Source organism: Gymnoscopelus braueri (assembly GCF_963280865.1).
Source record: "Gymnoscopelus braueri genome assembly, chromosome: 24".
Taxonomy (NCBI): domain Eukaryota; kingdom Metazoa; phylum Chordata; class Actinopteri; order Myctophiformes; family Myctophidae; genus Gymnoscopelus; species Gymnoscopelus braueri.
In genome coordinates this window covers 10,861,928-10,875,991 of record NC_137626.1, presented here as the reverse complement: position 1 = coordinate 10,875,991, position 14,064 = coordinate 10,861,928, and the positions used below count along the sequence as shown (strand labels likewise).

The 14,064-nt window shown below is 41.6% G+C and overlaps 1 protein-coding gene across 1 annotated transcript; it reads left to right on the top strand.

Moving 5' to 3' along the window:
* The first annotated feature begins 277 nt into the window (after nucleotides 1-277).
* LOC308080647 (uncharacterized protein) lies at nucleotides 278-5,042 on the top strand. The gene is made up of 4 exons (XM_080422562.1): nucleotides 278-1,038; nucleotides 2,107-2,203; nucleotides 3,019-3,153; nucleotides 4,667-5,042. Exons 1-4 carry the CDS (start codon nucleotides 535-537, stop codon nucleotides 4,837-4,839), a joined length of 909 nt encoding a protein of 302 aa, XP_080278688.1. The 5' UTR covers nucleotides 278-534; the 3' UTR covers nucleotides 4,840-5,042.
* Nucleotides 5,043-14,064: the final 9,022 nt, after the last annotated feature.

The window sequence follows — 14,064 nt, the reverse complement described above, 5'->3', positions numbered from 1 at the left end:
TGGAAATGCTCCAGTAAAGTAAAAGTACCTCAAAGTTGTACTTAAGTACAGTACTTGAGTAAATGTACTTACTTACTTTACATCACTGCCTATTGCAAGTAAAATCTCTGGGAGTACTTTTTCACTGCTGCACTCAAACTGCTCAGACCATATCTGAGGTCAGCAATGGGGCAGGAACGTCTGACTGGACACTGATAAGTCTGAATGGAGATATCAGCGGTAGCCTTTCATACATCATTCATGACTTTGCATCAACACATTCTAGGGAAACAGAAATTCTGAAGAATTTGATCAACCCCCATTTTACCAACAGGCCGTCCCACTGATGTTGGTGTGAATCTGGCACATAATGTAGACTAAATCCAAACAGTGAGCCTCACATTACCCGACTACACAGCAATAGTCCTACCTATGTAAAATACTTAATGAGAGGAATGATGAACTAACACAGAAAGACATATAGGAATTTGTTTAGTGTGCAGTAGTGTGTTTTAAAATCTTTTCTTTCACCTTATTATCTGCTGGTAAAACATCATGGGGAGCTTTCTAAGCATGGACGCTACAGCGATAAAACGAGTGGCCACGGACCTCTCTGGACTGAAAGGCTTCTTCGTTCTCATGGGTTTCGTTTTTCTTTTGCACTCTCAAATCGGGATGAACTACAGATGCAGCTGTGCGAACAAGGCCGCAAACCTCTGGTACTGTTGGAGCATCATGATCCTCCCCGCCATCCTGATCCTGTTCCTCGTCCTCGGGATCAACAAGCGTTTCCAGAGGAGTTTGAATTTCACCTCCAGATACTGCTGCCACAAGAACTCCCGGTCCAGGTGTCACTTGGTCGCAACACTCGTCGATCTGCTGAACAGGGCCTGTTTCGCAGCGCTGGTGTGGGTGGTGGTGTTGCTGATCCATGGAGACTGGTATCTCTGTTGTTCGTACAGCCTGCCCGAAGAACAGTCATATATCCCGTGTAAAGACAAGAGCAAACTCAGTGACACAGAAAAAGAGGTCATCTTCCAGCTGAAGAACACATCTATGGTAAGCTGTCAGAAATGGCCAGACAATAACTTCAAGCCTTAGTAGCCCAGGCATTGTTAAAGGGATAGTTCAACCCCAAAATGACTTTTATTCTATCGATTAGTCATCCCATGGAGCCTTGAATTCATGAATTGAATACACCTTGAATTCACATTTTCTTGTTTTTGTCGCATTCCTAAGCCAATAATTTCATGACCGGCAGCGGTTCCGGTAGGAAACACAAAGAGTCTCCTTTGTATCTCCTACCAGAACTGCTGCCTACTGCTGGTCATCAAATTATTGGCTTAGGAATGCAAGAAAATAATAATAATCATGAATTCAAGTCTCCATGGGGTGAACTATCCCTTTAATTTACTTCATTGCAGTTGTCATAGGAGGCTTCTCGATCAAAGTTCTCTTCATTTTTGTTTTACTGCTTACAATGCATTATTAGGTACAATGTAATCATGAAGTGGATACAGAAATATGGAGATACAATAAGATAGATCATGACTGAGGCTGTGCCTGTGCCTGTGCCTGTGCTTGCGTGCGTGCGTGCGTGTGTGTGTGTGTGTGTGTGTGTGTGTGTGTGTGTGTGTGTGTGTGTGTGTGTGTGTGTGTGTGTGTGCGCAGATGGCTGATTGATCCTGTTTAGGTGCAAATCAGGTGTGTTGTCACACCCTGCTCACAGTCTAATTACTGTAGTTTGACTCAGGCCAGGTATGACTGCTTAAATCAGCCATCATCCACCTTATAGGAGCATCTCTTCATCCATACTGGATGAAAACCTCATTGAATAAATATAAATAAATACACTCTCCATAATGTATAGAAGTCAATCTGAAGGGTCTACAAAGGGTTTGGCCATTTATGATTTCAAGGTCTTCTTCAGCTAGAGACATATTATTTTTAACATTAAATTATGCTGTGATCAGGTAAGGATTACTACTCATGTAATAGTGCAATTCCACAGGGGGGGGGGGGATGATCTCGCTAGCTTGAATGTAAATATATTATACCTGTTGCCACCATAAAGCAAAGTGATAACAACTCCATTATAAATACCATCCTGTTGTTGTCAAACTACAGGGTGTTGGCCTGATGATACTGACTTCACTTGTTTTTCTGGTGTTCATCATGAGTGCAGTCACCCAGTGTTGTAGATCTATGTGCCCGACAAGCTGCGGTAAGTATAACATCAACCAATCATCGACCGATCGATCATTCTATCTGTCTGTCTGTCTGTCTGTCTGTCTATCTAGCCTCCACTAGAACTATCTATCTATCTATCTATCTATCTATCTATCTATCTATCTATCTATCTATCTATCTATCTATCTATCTATCTATCTATCTATCTATCTATCTATCTATCTATCTATCTATCTATCTATCTATCTATCTATCTATCTATTAGGCCCGTAACGATACAGTAACTGCATCGATGCATCGTTTTGAATTTTCAACGATCTACTATATCGATATGCAAACAGCTAAATATCGTATCGTTTGACTTTGTATCGTATCGAATCGTTTTGCAATGCAAATAATCGTATCGAATCGTTCTGCAATGCAAATAATCAATTATATCAAACTAAGTACTTTTAAGAAGAAAAAAAGAGAAAGAGGGATTTATATCCAGTATCCAGGTATTTATTTTTCACACAGAATTTTTGGGTAAATAAATAGTTACTATATCGATTTTAAGTCATTGAATCGAATCGTATCGTTCTAAATTAACCTGTCCTGTATCGTTCATGTATCGTATCGACTAAATCACTGAATCGAAACATATCGTATCGTTCTAAATTAACCTGTATCGTTCATGTATCGTATCGACAACCAAGTATCGTGATACGTATCGAATCGTTGTTAAAATGTATCGTTACACCCCTACTATCTATCTATCTATCTATCTATCTATCTATCTATCTATCTATCTATCTATCTATCTATCTTCATAAATATACCACGAAATGGTGTGTGCCTCTCTGTCTGCAGGCCCAATGGACTCTTACAGAAACATATTCGTAGACAGCCTCTTAGAAGAAACTCACCAACAGATCCTGATGAGCCTGAAGACAGCCGCTGACAAGTATGTCACTGCCAAGTTGTTCAAGGACCCCAAGATGAAAGGTAATCCCAAAGAGCAAGGGTTTTACTCTCTAACCAGTAAGGACACTTTAAAACAAAAACAAAAACAAAACAATTAACTTGTCAACCTGCAAGGCAAACTCTCTTGAATGAACTAAGTGCATTTTACAATACTCAACCAATGACCGTTTCCATTGCAGGTAATTGTTCATCTCTATAATAAACAACGTAAAACATAGTTTACTGCAAGGCATAGCCTACAACAATAAAGCCATTTGTCACCCATATGGTTTAATTTCATCGCCAATATGAAATGAAATATATATATTTTAGCCCGAGGAGTGGCATGGCTCTAAAGATAGCAATGTCTGTCCCTCCTTCTGCTAGCCTCCACTAGAACTACCCTTATATCCAATTGCAAATAATATCTCTCAAAATCTAATGGGCAGATTACCACGAAATGGACTGGGTGCAGAATGAAGAGGACGGACCCTAAGTGACTCCATGACCTTTTCTCTAGTGCCACCCTCTGGCCAAAATAACAGCTTTAAACACAAGATATATCATAATCTAACAGGCACATTTGGTGAACCATGGTCTTTCCTCTAGCTCCATTCTTGTGCCTTCTTGTCTGTTTAAATTTAGCTTTTTCATTATGGTACTTGCAATGCCACGGAACCCCATATGAAAATATTTTGTGCCAGGGAAGCCACTAAGAGAAGATTTGTTTTGTTTTTGTATTGCGTTAAGTTTTCAAACTGATTCCAATCGTTGTTGTTTTTATTCAAGAATTGTCAATATCTTTTCCAATAATTACAGATCTCTTCGCGTTGTGAGCTTGCAGATCGGCTATTTCCAATAGACCAAGTATAGTATAGAAATAAAGTTAAAGAGGTTGAACTTATTTTGATGCTATATTAACTCATTTTGCCTGGGACCCCCTGAGGGAGCCCTGGGGGTCCCCGGACCCTACTTCTAGTTGCGTCAGCATGTTTATTTTTTTATCCAGCCTAGACATACCGTACCAATGTTTTCTTCACATGTTCATGTTCGTCGACTACCTTTTTTCACTGACAAAAACTAGATAAAAACTAAGCTACGATGACTCAAACTGAGACTAAATATATTGTCAATTTCGTCAACCAATAAAAACTAGACTAAAATGTTAGTGAGGGACTAGTGGAGAAGAGATCCAGTAGAAGTAAGACAAGTCATTTTATGTTTGGTTGCGCTCGGGTGTTGCGCTCTGAAAATAGCAAATCCACAAGCTCGTTGTGAGCTTGTAGATCGGCTATTTTCAGCATGCAAAAGCGTAAAATCAGCCATTACGACGCCATCAAGGCACCGCCAAAAATAGATTTTAGTCGACTAAATCAACTGTAGATTTAGTCGACTAATAATCTTATGATATTTAGTCGACTAAAACTAGAATAAATCTAAAGCATTTCAGATGACTAAAATATGACTAAAACTAAATGTAATTTTATTCAAAAGAAGACTGAAACTAAATCAAAATTTGCTGTCAAAATCAACCCATGTTCATGTCCACACACAGCGCTGCAGTGGACCGAGGGGGACCATGAGGACGCGGAGAACAGACCCGCAGCAGGTGCTGATGCCGTGGACGTAGAAAACCAAGCGCAGACGCTGGACGATGTGATAGCACGAGTCAGGACCATGGAGTGGACGGCTATCTCCAACTTCGCTTTTGAAATCATAGATAGATGATCTGCCCGGTGATCTTAAGAGAGTCCACAGGGTCACAGTATATCATTGCTTCACACCAGTTGACACGAACAAGTGTCCCCCGCTCAATACACGTGTATGCGGAGCCAGAACAAAGATGTCACCGCGTGCTCAGAGGAGTGATGTACTGGACTGTACAAGCGAAGGTCCACAACACTGGATCAACACTGTGTGCATTGTGTGTACAATAGAACTGGATAAAGCTTTATATGTATGTTATATGTATATGTTATGTGTGTGTGTGTGTGTGTGTGTGTGTGTGTGTGTGTGTGTGTGTGTGTGTGTGTGTGTGTGTGTGTGTGTGTGTGTGTGTGCGCGTGTGTGCGTGCGTGCGTGCGTGCGTGCGTGCGTGCGTGCGTGCGTGCTTGTTTCTTTCATTCATTCATTCATTCATTCATTCATTCATTCATTCAACCGCGCAGGTGACGTTTGGAGCCTGGTGGATCTTACTCCTTGGTCTGAGGAAGAGCTACCAGAATCGAAACATCACCTGGGGAGTTAAAACAAACAAACAAAAACATTTGGTGCTTTGTGCAGACTCTATGCTTCTGCCCAGCACCTGGCTTTTTAAACTGTGGATGCGTGTGCTTTATTCACTTGTTTGCTAGAATCGAAAGTGTATCTGTCCACTCACCCCTTCAAACTATTTATGTTCTCTCTCTCTCAACATGGACCTTTTCCAGCTGTATATTTCAATAAAGAATATAACACATTAAAAAGGATTCCGTCAAATCTTTGAGTGTGCGTGCGTGCGTGCGTGCGTGCGTGCGTGCGTGCGTGCGTGTGTGTGTATGTGTGAGAGAGCCCCAGGGACATTTCTGAGTGTGTCTGAGGGATGAAGAGAGGGATGGACAGAGAATCAAAGAGGTTGAAAGAGAGAAGGATAAAGAGACTCCCATCTCTGTTCAAAGACGAATCACTGTGCTGAGCCATCGTAGTGGAGCTTGAGTCCAGCTGAAGCAACATGGTGAGTAAACTTCTGATAAACATATATACTGCACATTGCACAATGTAGATCCATTGGATAACATTTGGATCACATTAAGCTGTTAAAACAGATCTTCACAAGACTAAATGGAAAGCAAGCTCACATCAGATGTGAGATGTCTCTCAGATTAAATAATGCATAACCCCTTTTTCTTTGTAACAATTAGCCATGGTGATTCTTTATGAGTGATTGAAAATGGCTAAGCCACCCTCCACCTCATGTTCTGGGCTTATACTGTATGTGACCGTTAATGTATGATCTGATTTGAATTGTGGATGCATTGTGAACTTACCCAAATCAAAGATTTGTGGGCACACTGCATCCCTTAACAGTAGGTATTGAATTAATGAATGAATGAATGAATGAATGAATGAATGAATGAATGAATGAATGAATGAATACATGTTTTAAACAGGTATTTCATAGGCATTATTCTTTAATAATCATACATTCAATAACAGTTGTGGAACCCCAGTAGTGGAAGCTGGTGGGGAGGTGAATAAAGACTATACTGAATGTTAAAAGCAGCCAATGTAAACAACATGATTAAGTTCATGTGTGTTGTTATCTGCAGTATGGTTTCATCAACACCTGCCTCAAGTCTCTGGTGGCTGAGAAGTTTGGAGAGGAGACCTGGGAGAAACTGAGGTGTGTGTGTGCGCGCGTGCGTGCGTGTGTCCGTGCTTGTTATGATGATGATGATGATGATGATGATGATGATGATGACGATTAGTAGTAGTAGTAGTAGTAGTGGTAATTGTAGTATTGGTAGTTTAAGCAGCAGTGGTTGCAATAGTTGCAAAAACAGTAGTGGTACTAGGAATATAATAATATAGGTGGTAGAAATAATAGTATTGCAGCAGCAACTAGAAAAAGTGCTCCTCGGAGCACAGGTCTCCACCAGGTCAGGTAGGTTATTGTGGCCTCCTGGTGGCGCTATGATAGGCCAATGTGAAAAGGGTGGCATTTCTTCTTAGGCCTTTCAATCGGACACTGCATTCATGATTTGAGGCATTTTGTTCCAAAAATGTGTTTAGCTAAATTAGACCTGCTGGTGGCGCTATAACAGGCCAATGTGAATGTGAAAAGGGGGGCATTTCTTCCTCGGCCTAGTGGGAATCCGCATGCAAAATTTCAGGGAAATTGCACACTGCGTTCATGTTTTGAGGCATTTTGTTCAAAACTGACCAATCCTGCAAACTTTGGAAGCCACTGTAAGCCAAATAGGATGGAATAGGAAATATTCAGACAGATCCATGAATCACATGACTATGGAGATACAGTGTACCAATTTGCGGCCTTCTGGTGGCGCTATGACAGGCCCATGTGAAAAATGTGGGGCAGAGGTTCTGAATTGGCATCCAGGGAGTGGGTGTGCACAGTTTCGCAGCGACCGGGCCAACGGTGCCGGAGATTAGCTGGTAACACACGGACAGGACACACGGACACACGGACGGACGGACAGGGGGAAAAACATACTCTCTCGCCATGCCTTTCAGCCTGGCGGAGACTATAATGTCAATTGTCAAATCTTTGGTCAAAACAAATCCAATCATTCCAATTAATCTAATTTCATCATTTAGAGTTTTCCCCTGTGAATGACAGAAGACAATTTTGCCAATGTTTGACCATTTTAATGTATAGTCTGTCACTTTAGAAATGTGCAGATACCCTGTATAGCAGGGGTGTCGAACTCATTTTGAGGTGCGGGCCACATTGGTCAAAAGGTGACTTGAAGTGGGTCGCAACCAGTTGCAGATGCGCATGCACGCTCACACGCATTCAGTTATACAGCATTGTTTTTCAGTCTGTTGTCTCAGTCACTGCTACTACAGTATATCACTTTGAAAAAAATGTATTATGAAGAAGAATAGCTACTTTAATTATTGACATTAAAAACAACACGTTTTCACTATAGTGACAGAATTCTTCAAGCAAAATAACTAGATTTAAAGAACAACAGTGGTGTAAAGTAACTAGCTGGCTGGCTGGAATGACCAGCAAAGCCAAGCTGGGAAGCTGGGCTTTGCTGGTCAGTCCAAAAGAACACTTTAAAGCATTAGAAGACAACATCTATACATTAAACATGTGATGGTGTAGTGGACTAATGCTCAAACTCTCAGCACTGGATTTCCATGTTCAAGTCCCAGACCTACTGTAGTTGAATGTGAAATTATAAACTTCAAAAGTATTGAGTAATGGTGTAGTAATAATACTCAGTCTTTCAGCAGAGAGTTTCAATTGTCAAGTTTTGCCAGCTATTAACTACAACAAAATAACTAAAAAGCACTAAAAGACACATTTGGGGTAGAATAGTAAAGTTACATGATGAATCTCTATATGCTGACGTATTTCAACTTTACTAACTGAAGGCTGACATATAAACACTTCAAGAGTACAAAGAAACATATGATGGGAGTGGCTGAGAGATGGTGTCTCAGTGCAGAGATTCCATGTTCAAATCCCAGTCATTCTGTGGTTCATTGCTTTTCAACTTTACTAACTGAAGGCTGACATATAAACACTTCAAGAGTACAAAGAGCCATATGATGGGAGTGCCTGAGAGATGGTGTAGCGGTCTAAAGATCAGACTCTCAACATTGAAATGCCATGTTCAAGTCCCAGTCATACTATGGTTCATTACTTTTCAACTTTACTAACTGAAGGCTGACATATAAACACTTCAAGAGTACAGAGAGACATATGATGGGAGTGGCTGAGAGATGGTGTAGCGGTCTGAAGATCAGACTCTCAGCATGGAGATGCCATGTTTAAATCCCAGTCAGTTCTATGGTTCATTGCTTTTCAACTTTACTAACTGAAGGCTGACATATAAACACTTCAAGACTATAAAGAGACATACGATGGGAGTGGCTGAGAGATGGTGTAGCGATCTAAAGATCAGACTCTCAGCATAGAGATGCCACTTTCAAATCCCAGGCATTTTATGGTTCATTGCTTTTCAACTTTACTAACTGAAGGCTGACATATAAACACTTCCAGACTACGAAGAGACATAGGATGGGAGTGGCTGAGAGATGGTGTAGCGGTCTGAAGATCGGACTCTCAACATGGAGATGCCATGTTCAAATCCCAGTCATTCTAAGGTTCATTGCTTTTCAACTTTACTAACTGAAAGCTGACATATAAACACTTCAAGAGTACAAAGAGACATAGGATGGGACTGGCTGAGTGCTGGTGTAGCGGTCTAAAGATCAGACTCTCATCATGGAGATGCCATGTTCAAATCCCAGTCATTCTATGCTATGGTTCATTGCTTTTCAACTTTACTAACTGAAGGCTGACATATAAACACTTCAAGAGTACGAAAAGACATATTATGGGAGTGGCTGAGAGATTTTTCAAGGCCGAAATACAAAACAGCAAGTCAAAAGCACGAAGATACATGTGAAGGGAGTGCTGAGAGATGGTGCAGTGGTCTAAAGGTCGGACTCTCAGCACAGAAATTCCATGTTCAAATCCCAGCCCTTCTATGTTTCATTGCTTTTCAACTTTACAAACTGAAGGCTGACAAATATAAAAGAACACTTCAACAGTACTAAGAGACATCTGCTGTTAGTCAGTGAGAGATGGTGTAGTGGGATACTGATCAGACTCTCAGCACAGAGGCTCGATGTTCAAATCCCATTCGTCCCATACTTCAAAGTACTTTTCAAGACCAAAATACAAAAAAGCAAGTCAAAAGCACGAAGAGACATGTGAAAGGAGTGACTGAGAGATGGTGTAGTGATCTGAAGTTTGGACTCTCAGCACAGAGGTTCCATGTTCAAATCCCAGTCATCCCATACTTCAAAGTTGTAGTACTTTGAAATTTTCAAGGCCAAAAAGCAAGTCAAAAGCACAAAGAGACATGTGAAGGTAGTGGCTAAGAGATGGTGTAGTGGTTTAAAGGTCAGACTCTCAGCACAGAGGTTCCATGTTCAAGTCCCATACTTCAAAGTTGTAGTACTTTGAAATTTTCAAGGCCAAAAAGAAAGTCAAATTCACGAAGAGACATGTGACGGGAGTGGCTGAGAGATGGAGTAGTGGTCTAAAGGTCGGACTCTCAGCACAGAAGTTCCATGTTCAAAACCCAGTTTTCCCATACTTCAATGTTGTAGTACTTTGAAATTTTCAAGGCCAAAATACAAAAAAGCAGGTCAAAAACACAAAGAGACATGTGTAGGGACTGGCTGAGCGATGGGGTAGTGTTCTAAAGGTTGGTCTATCAGCCCAGAGGTTTCATGTTCAATGCCCTGTCGTCCCATACTTCAAAGTGGTAGTACTTTGAAGATTTCAAGGCCAAAAAGAAAGTCACATCCACGAAGAGACATGTGATGGCAGTGGCTGAGAGATGGGGTAGTGGTCTAAAGGTCAGACTCTCAGCGCAGAGGTTCCATGTTCAAGTCCCATACTTCAATGTTGTAGTACTTTGAAATTTTCAAGGCCAAAATACAAAAAAGCAAGTCAAAAGCACGAAGAGACATGTTAAGGGAGTGGCTGAGAGATGGGGTAGTGGTCTAAAGGTCAGACTCTCAGCACAGAGTTTCCATGTTCAAGTCCCATACCTCAAAGTTGTAGTACTTTGAAATTTTCAAGGCCAAAATACAAAAAAGCGAGACAAAAGCACAAATAGACATGTGAAGGGAGTGGCTGAGAGATGGGTTAGTGGTCTAAAGGTCGGACTATCAGCCCAGAGGTTCCATGTTCAAAGCCCAGTCGACCCATACTTCAAAGTTGTAGTACTTTGACATTTTCAAGGCCAAAATACAAAAAAGCAAGTCAAAAGCACGAAGAGACACCTGCTGAGGGCCCAAAGGTGCGTTGGCGCAGTGGTGTGGTGTGCTTGATCGGTTGCCTCTTCTACAGACAGTTGGCAGGTTCAAGTCCCATGCCATCAACGTACTGGAGGACCATCGGGGGGACCGTGTCCCTCCCCTGTTTCCTGATAGTTAAAGGTGGGGGGTTATGTCTGAAAGAACTCTGCCCAGCTAAGGTTTTAGGTCCTGTGAACACATTGGGCCGATCACACCCCTCCGTAGAAGCTAAGCAGTGTTTTTTGATCACATGGTTTTGCCTCCCTGATGCCTCGGAAGGACTTGGTATCGCTATGGTATCGCTGTTTTGCGAAAAGACTGGAGGCACTGAAAACACATCGGAGCCAATCGGATTCTTCGGTGGCAGTGAATGAGTTGGAGTGTCCTTCTGTAAAACCTTAGCTGGGCAGAGTTCTTTCAGACATAACCCCCCACCTTCAACTATCAGGAAACAGGGGAGGGACGCAGTCCCCCCGATGGTCCTCCAGTACGTCGATGGCATGGGACTTGAACCTGCGAACTGTCTGTAGCAGAGGCAACCGATCAAGCACACCACACCACTGCGCCAACGCACCTTTGGGCCCTCAGCAGGTGTCTCTTCGTGCTTTTGACTTTCTTTTTTGTATTATGGCCTTAAAAACTTCAAAGTACTACAACTTTGAAGTATGGGACGACTGGGATTTGAACATGGAACCTCCGTGCTGAGAGTCCGACCTCTAGACCACTACCCCATCTCCCAGCCTCTCCCATCACATTTCTCTTTGTGCTTTTGTCTTGCTTTTTTGTATTTTGACCTTGAAAACTTCAAAGTACTACAACATTGAAGTGTGGGACAACTGGGATTTGAACATGGAACCTCTTTGCTGAGAGTCTGATCCCTATACCTCTAAACCATCTCTCACTGACTCTCAGTAGATGTGTCTTGGTACTCTTGAAGTGTTTATATGTCAGCCTTCAGTTAGTAAAGTTGAAAAGCAATGAACCAAAGAATGACTGGGATTTGAACATGGCATCTCCATGCTGAGATTCTGATCTTCAAACCGCTACACCATCTCTCAGCCACTCCCTTCACATGTCTCTTTGTGCTTTTGACTCGCTAATTTTGTATTTTGGCCTTGAAAATCTCAAAGTACTACTACTTTGAAGTATAGGACAACTGGGATTTGAACATGGAAACTCTGTGATGAGAGTCTGACCTTTAGACCACTACCCCATCTCTCAGCAACTCCCTTCACATGTCTCTTCGTGCTTTTGACTTGCTTTTTTGTATTTTGGCCTTGAAAATTTCAAGGTACTACAACTTTGAGGTATGGGACAACTGGGATTTGAAAAGGGAACCTTTGAGCTGAGAGTCAGACCTTTAGACCACTAGCCCATCTCTCAGCCACTCCCATTGCATATCTCTTCGTAGTCTTGAAGTGTTTATATGTCAGCCTTCAGTTAGTAAAGTTGAAAAGCAATGAACCAAAGAATGACTGGGATTTGAACATGGCATCTCCATGCTGAGAGTCTGATCTTCAAACCGCTACACCATCTCTCGGCCACTCTCTTCACATGTCTCTTCGTGCTTTTGACTCGCTTTTTTTGTATTTTGGCCTTGAAAATCTCAAAGTACTACTACTTTGAAGTATAGGACAACTGGGATTTGAACATGGAAACTCTGTGATGAGAGTTTGACCTTTAGACCACTACCCCATCTCTCAGCAACTCCCTTCACATGTCTCTTCGTGCTTTTGACTTGCTTTTTTGTATTTTGGCCTGGAAAATGTCAAGGTACTACAACTTTGAGGTATGGGACAATTGCGATTTGAACAGGGAACCTTTGGCCTGAGAGTCAGACCTTTAGACCACTAGCCCATCTCTCAGCCACTCCCATTGCATATCTCTTCGTAGTCTTGAAGTGTTTATATGTCAGCATTCAGTTAGTAAAGTTGAAAAGCAATGAATCATAGAATGACTGGGATTTGAAAATGTTATCTCCATGCTGAGAGTCTGATCTTTAGACCGCTACACCATCTCTCAGCCACTCCCATTGTATGTCTCTTCGTACTCTTGAAGTTTATATGTCAGCCTTCACTTAGTAAAGTTGAAAAGCAATGAACCATACAATGATTGGGATTTGAACATGGCATATCCATGCTGAAAGTCTGATCTTCAAACAGCTACACCATCTCTCAGCCACTCCCATCGTATGTCTCTTCGTACTCTGGAAATGTTTGGATGTCAGCCTTCAGTTAGTAAAGTTGAAAAGCAATGAACCACAGAATGACTGGGATTTGAACATGGAATCTCTGCACTGAGACACCATCTCTCAGCCACTCCCATCATATGTTTCTTTGTACTCTTGAAGTGTTTATATGTCAGCCTTCAGTTAGTAAAGTTGAAATACGTCAGCATATAGAGATTCATCATGTAACTTTACTATTCTACCCCAAATGTGTCTTTTAGTGCTTTTTAGTTATTTTGTTGTAGTTAATAGCTGGCAAAACTTGAACAAAAGTTGAAAAGCAATGAACCATAGAATGACTGGGATTTGAACATGTAATCTCTGCACTGAGAGTCTGATGCTTAGACCACCACACCATCACTCAGCCACATTTAGCTGATGTATCATATAAGTTAGACCCTCCAGAAAAATGCAATTTTGCGATCGCATAATTTACCGCATAATCAGCAAAATGGCGCATAATTATGCAGGGGTAACGTTTTTTCAAAAAGGCTGCATCGCATCACATAAAATGCGCATCGCATCACATAAAATGCGCATCGCATAACATGCGCTTCGCATCACATATTTCTGCATATTTCGCAACTTTTCGCATATTTCAATATTTCGCATATTGCTGCAAATTTCGCAACTTCCCGCAATTTCACCACATAAAAATGCAAAAACTCTATGTGAAAAGGCGGGCATTTCTTCCTCAGCCTAGTGGGAATCTGTATGCAAAATTTCACGGAAATTGCACACTGAGTTCATGTTTTGAGGCATTTTGTTCAAAACTGACCAATCCTGCAAACTTTGGAAGCCACTGTAAGCCAAATAGGATGGAATATGAAATATCGGACAGATCCATCAGAATCACACGACTATGGAGATACAGTGTACCAATTTGCGTGTTTTTTGGACAGAATCTGAAGGAATAATCTCCAAAAATCTATTTTACATAAGTCGGCCTCCTGGTGGCGCTGTAAAAATCAGATGTGAAAAATGCAGTGCAGATGTTTTTCCTTGGCCTCTAGGGAGTGTGCGTGCAAAGTTTCACGCAGATCGGTGCAGTTATAGTTAAAAATGCAAATCGGCCTGTTATAGCGCCACCATGAGGCTGATTTGAAAATGTTCAAGTGGCATTTCTTCCTCGGCCTAGTGGGAATGTGCGTGTGCAATTTTATGGAAATGGCAAG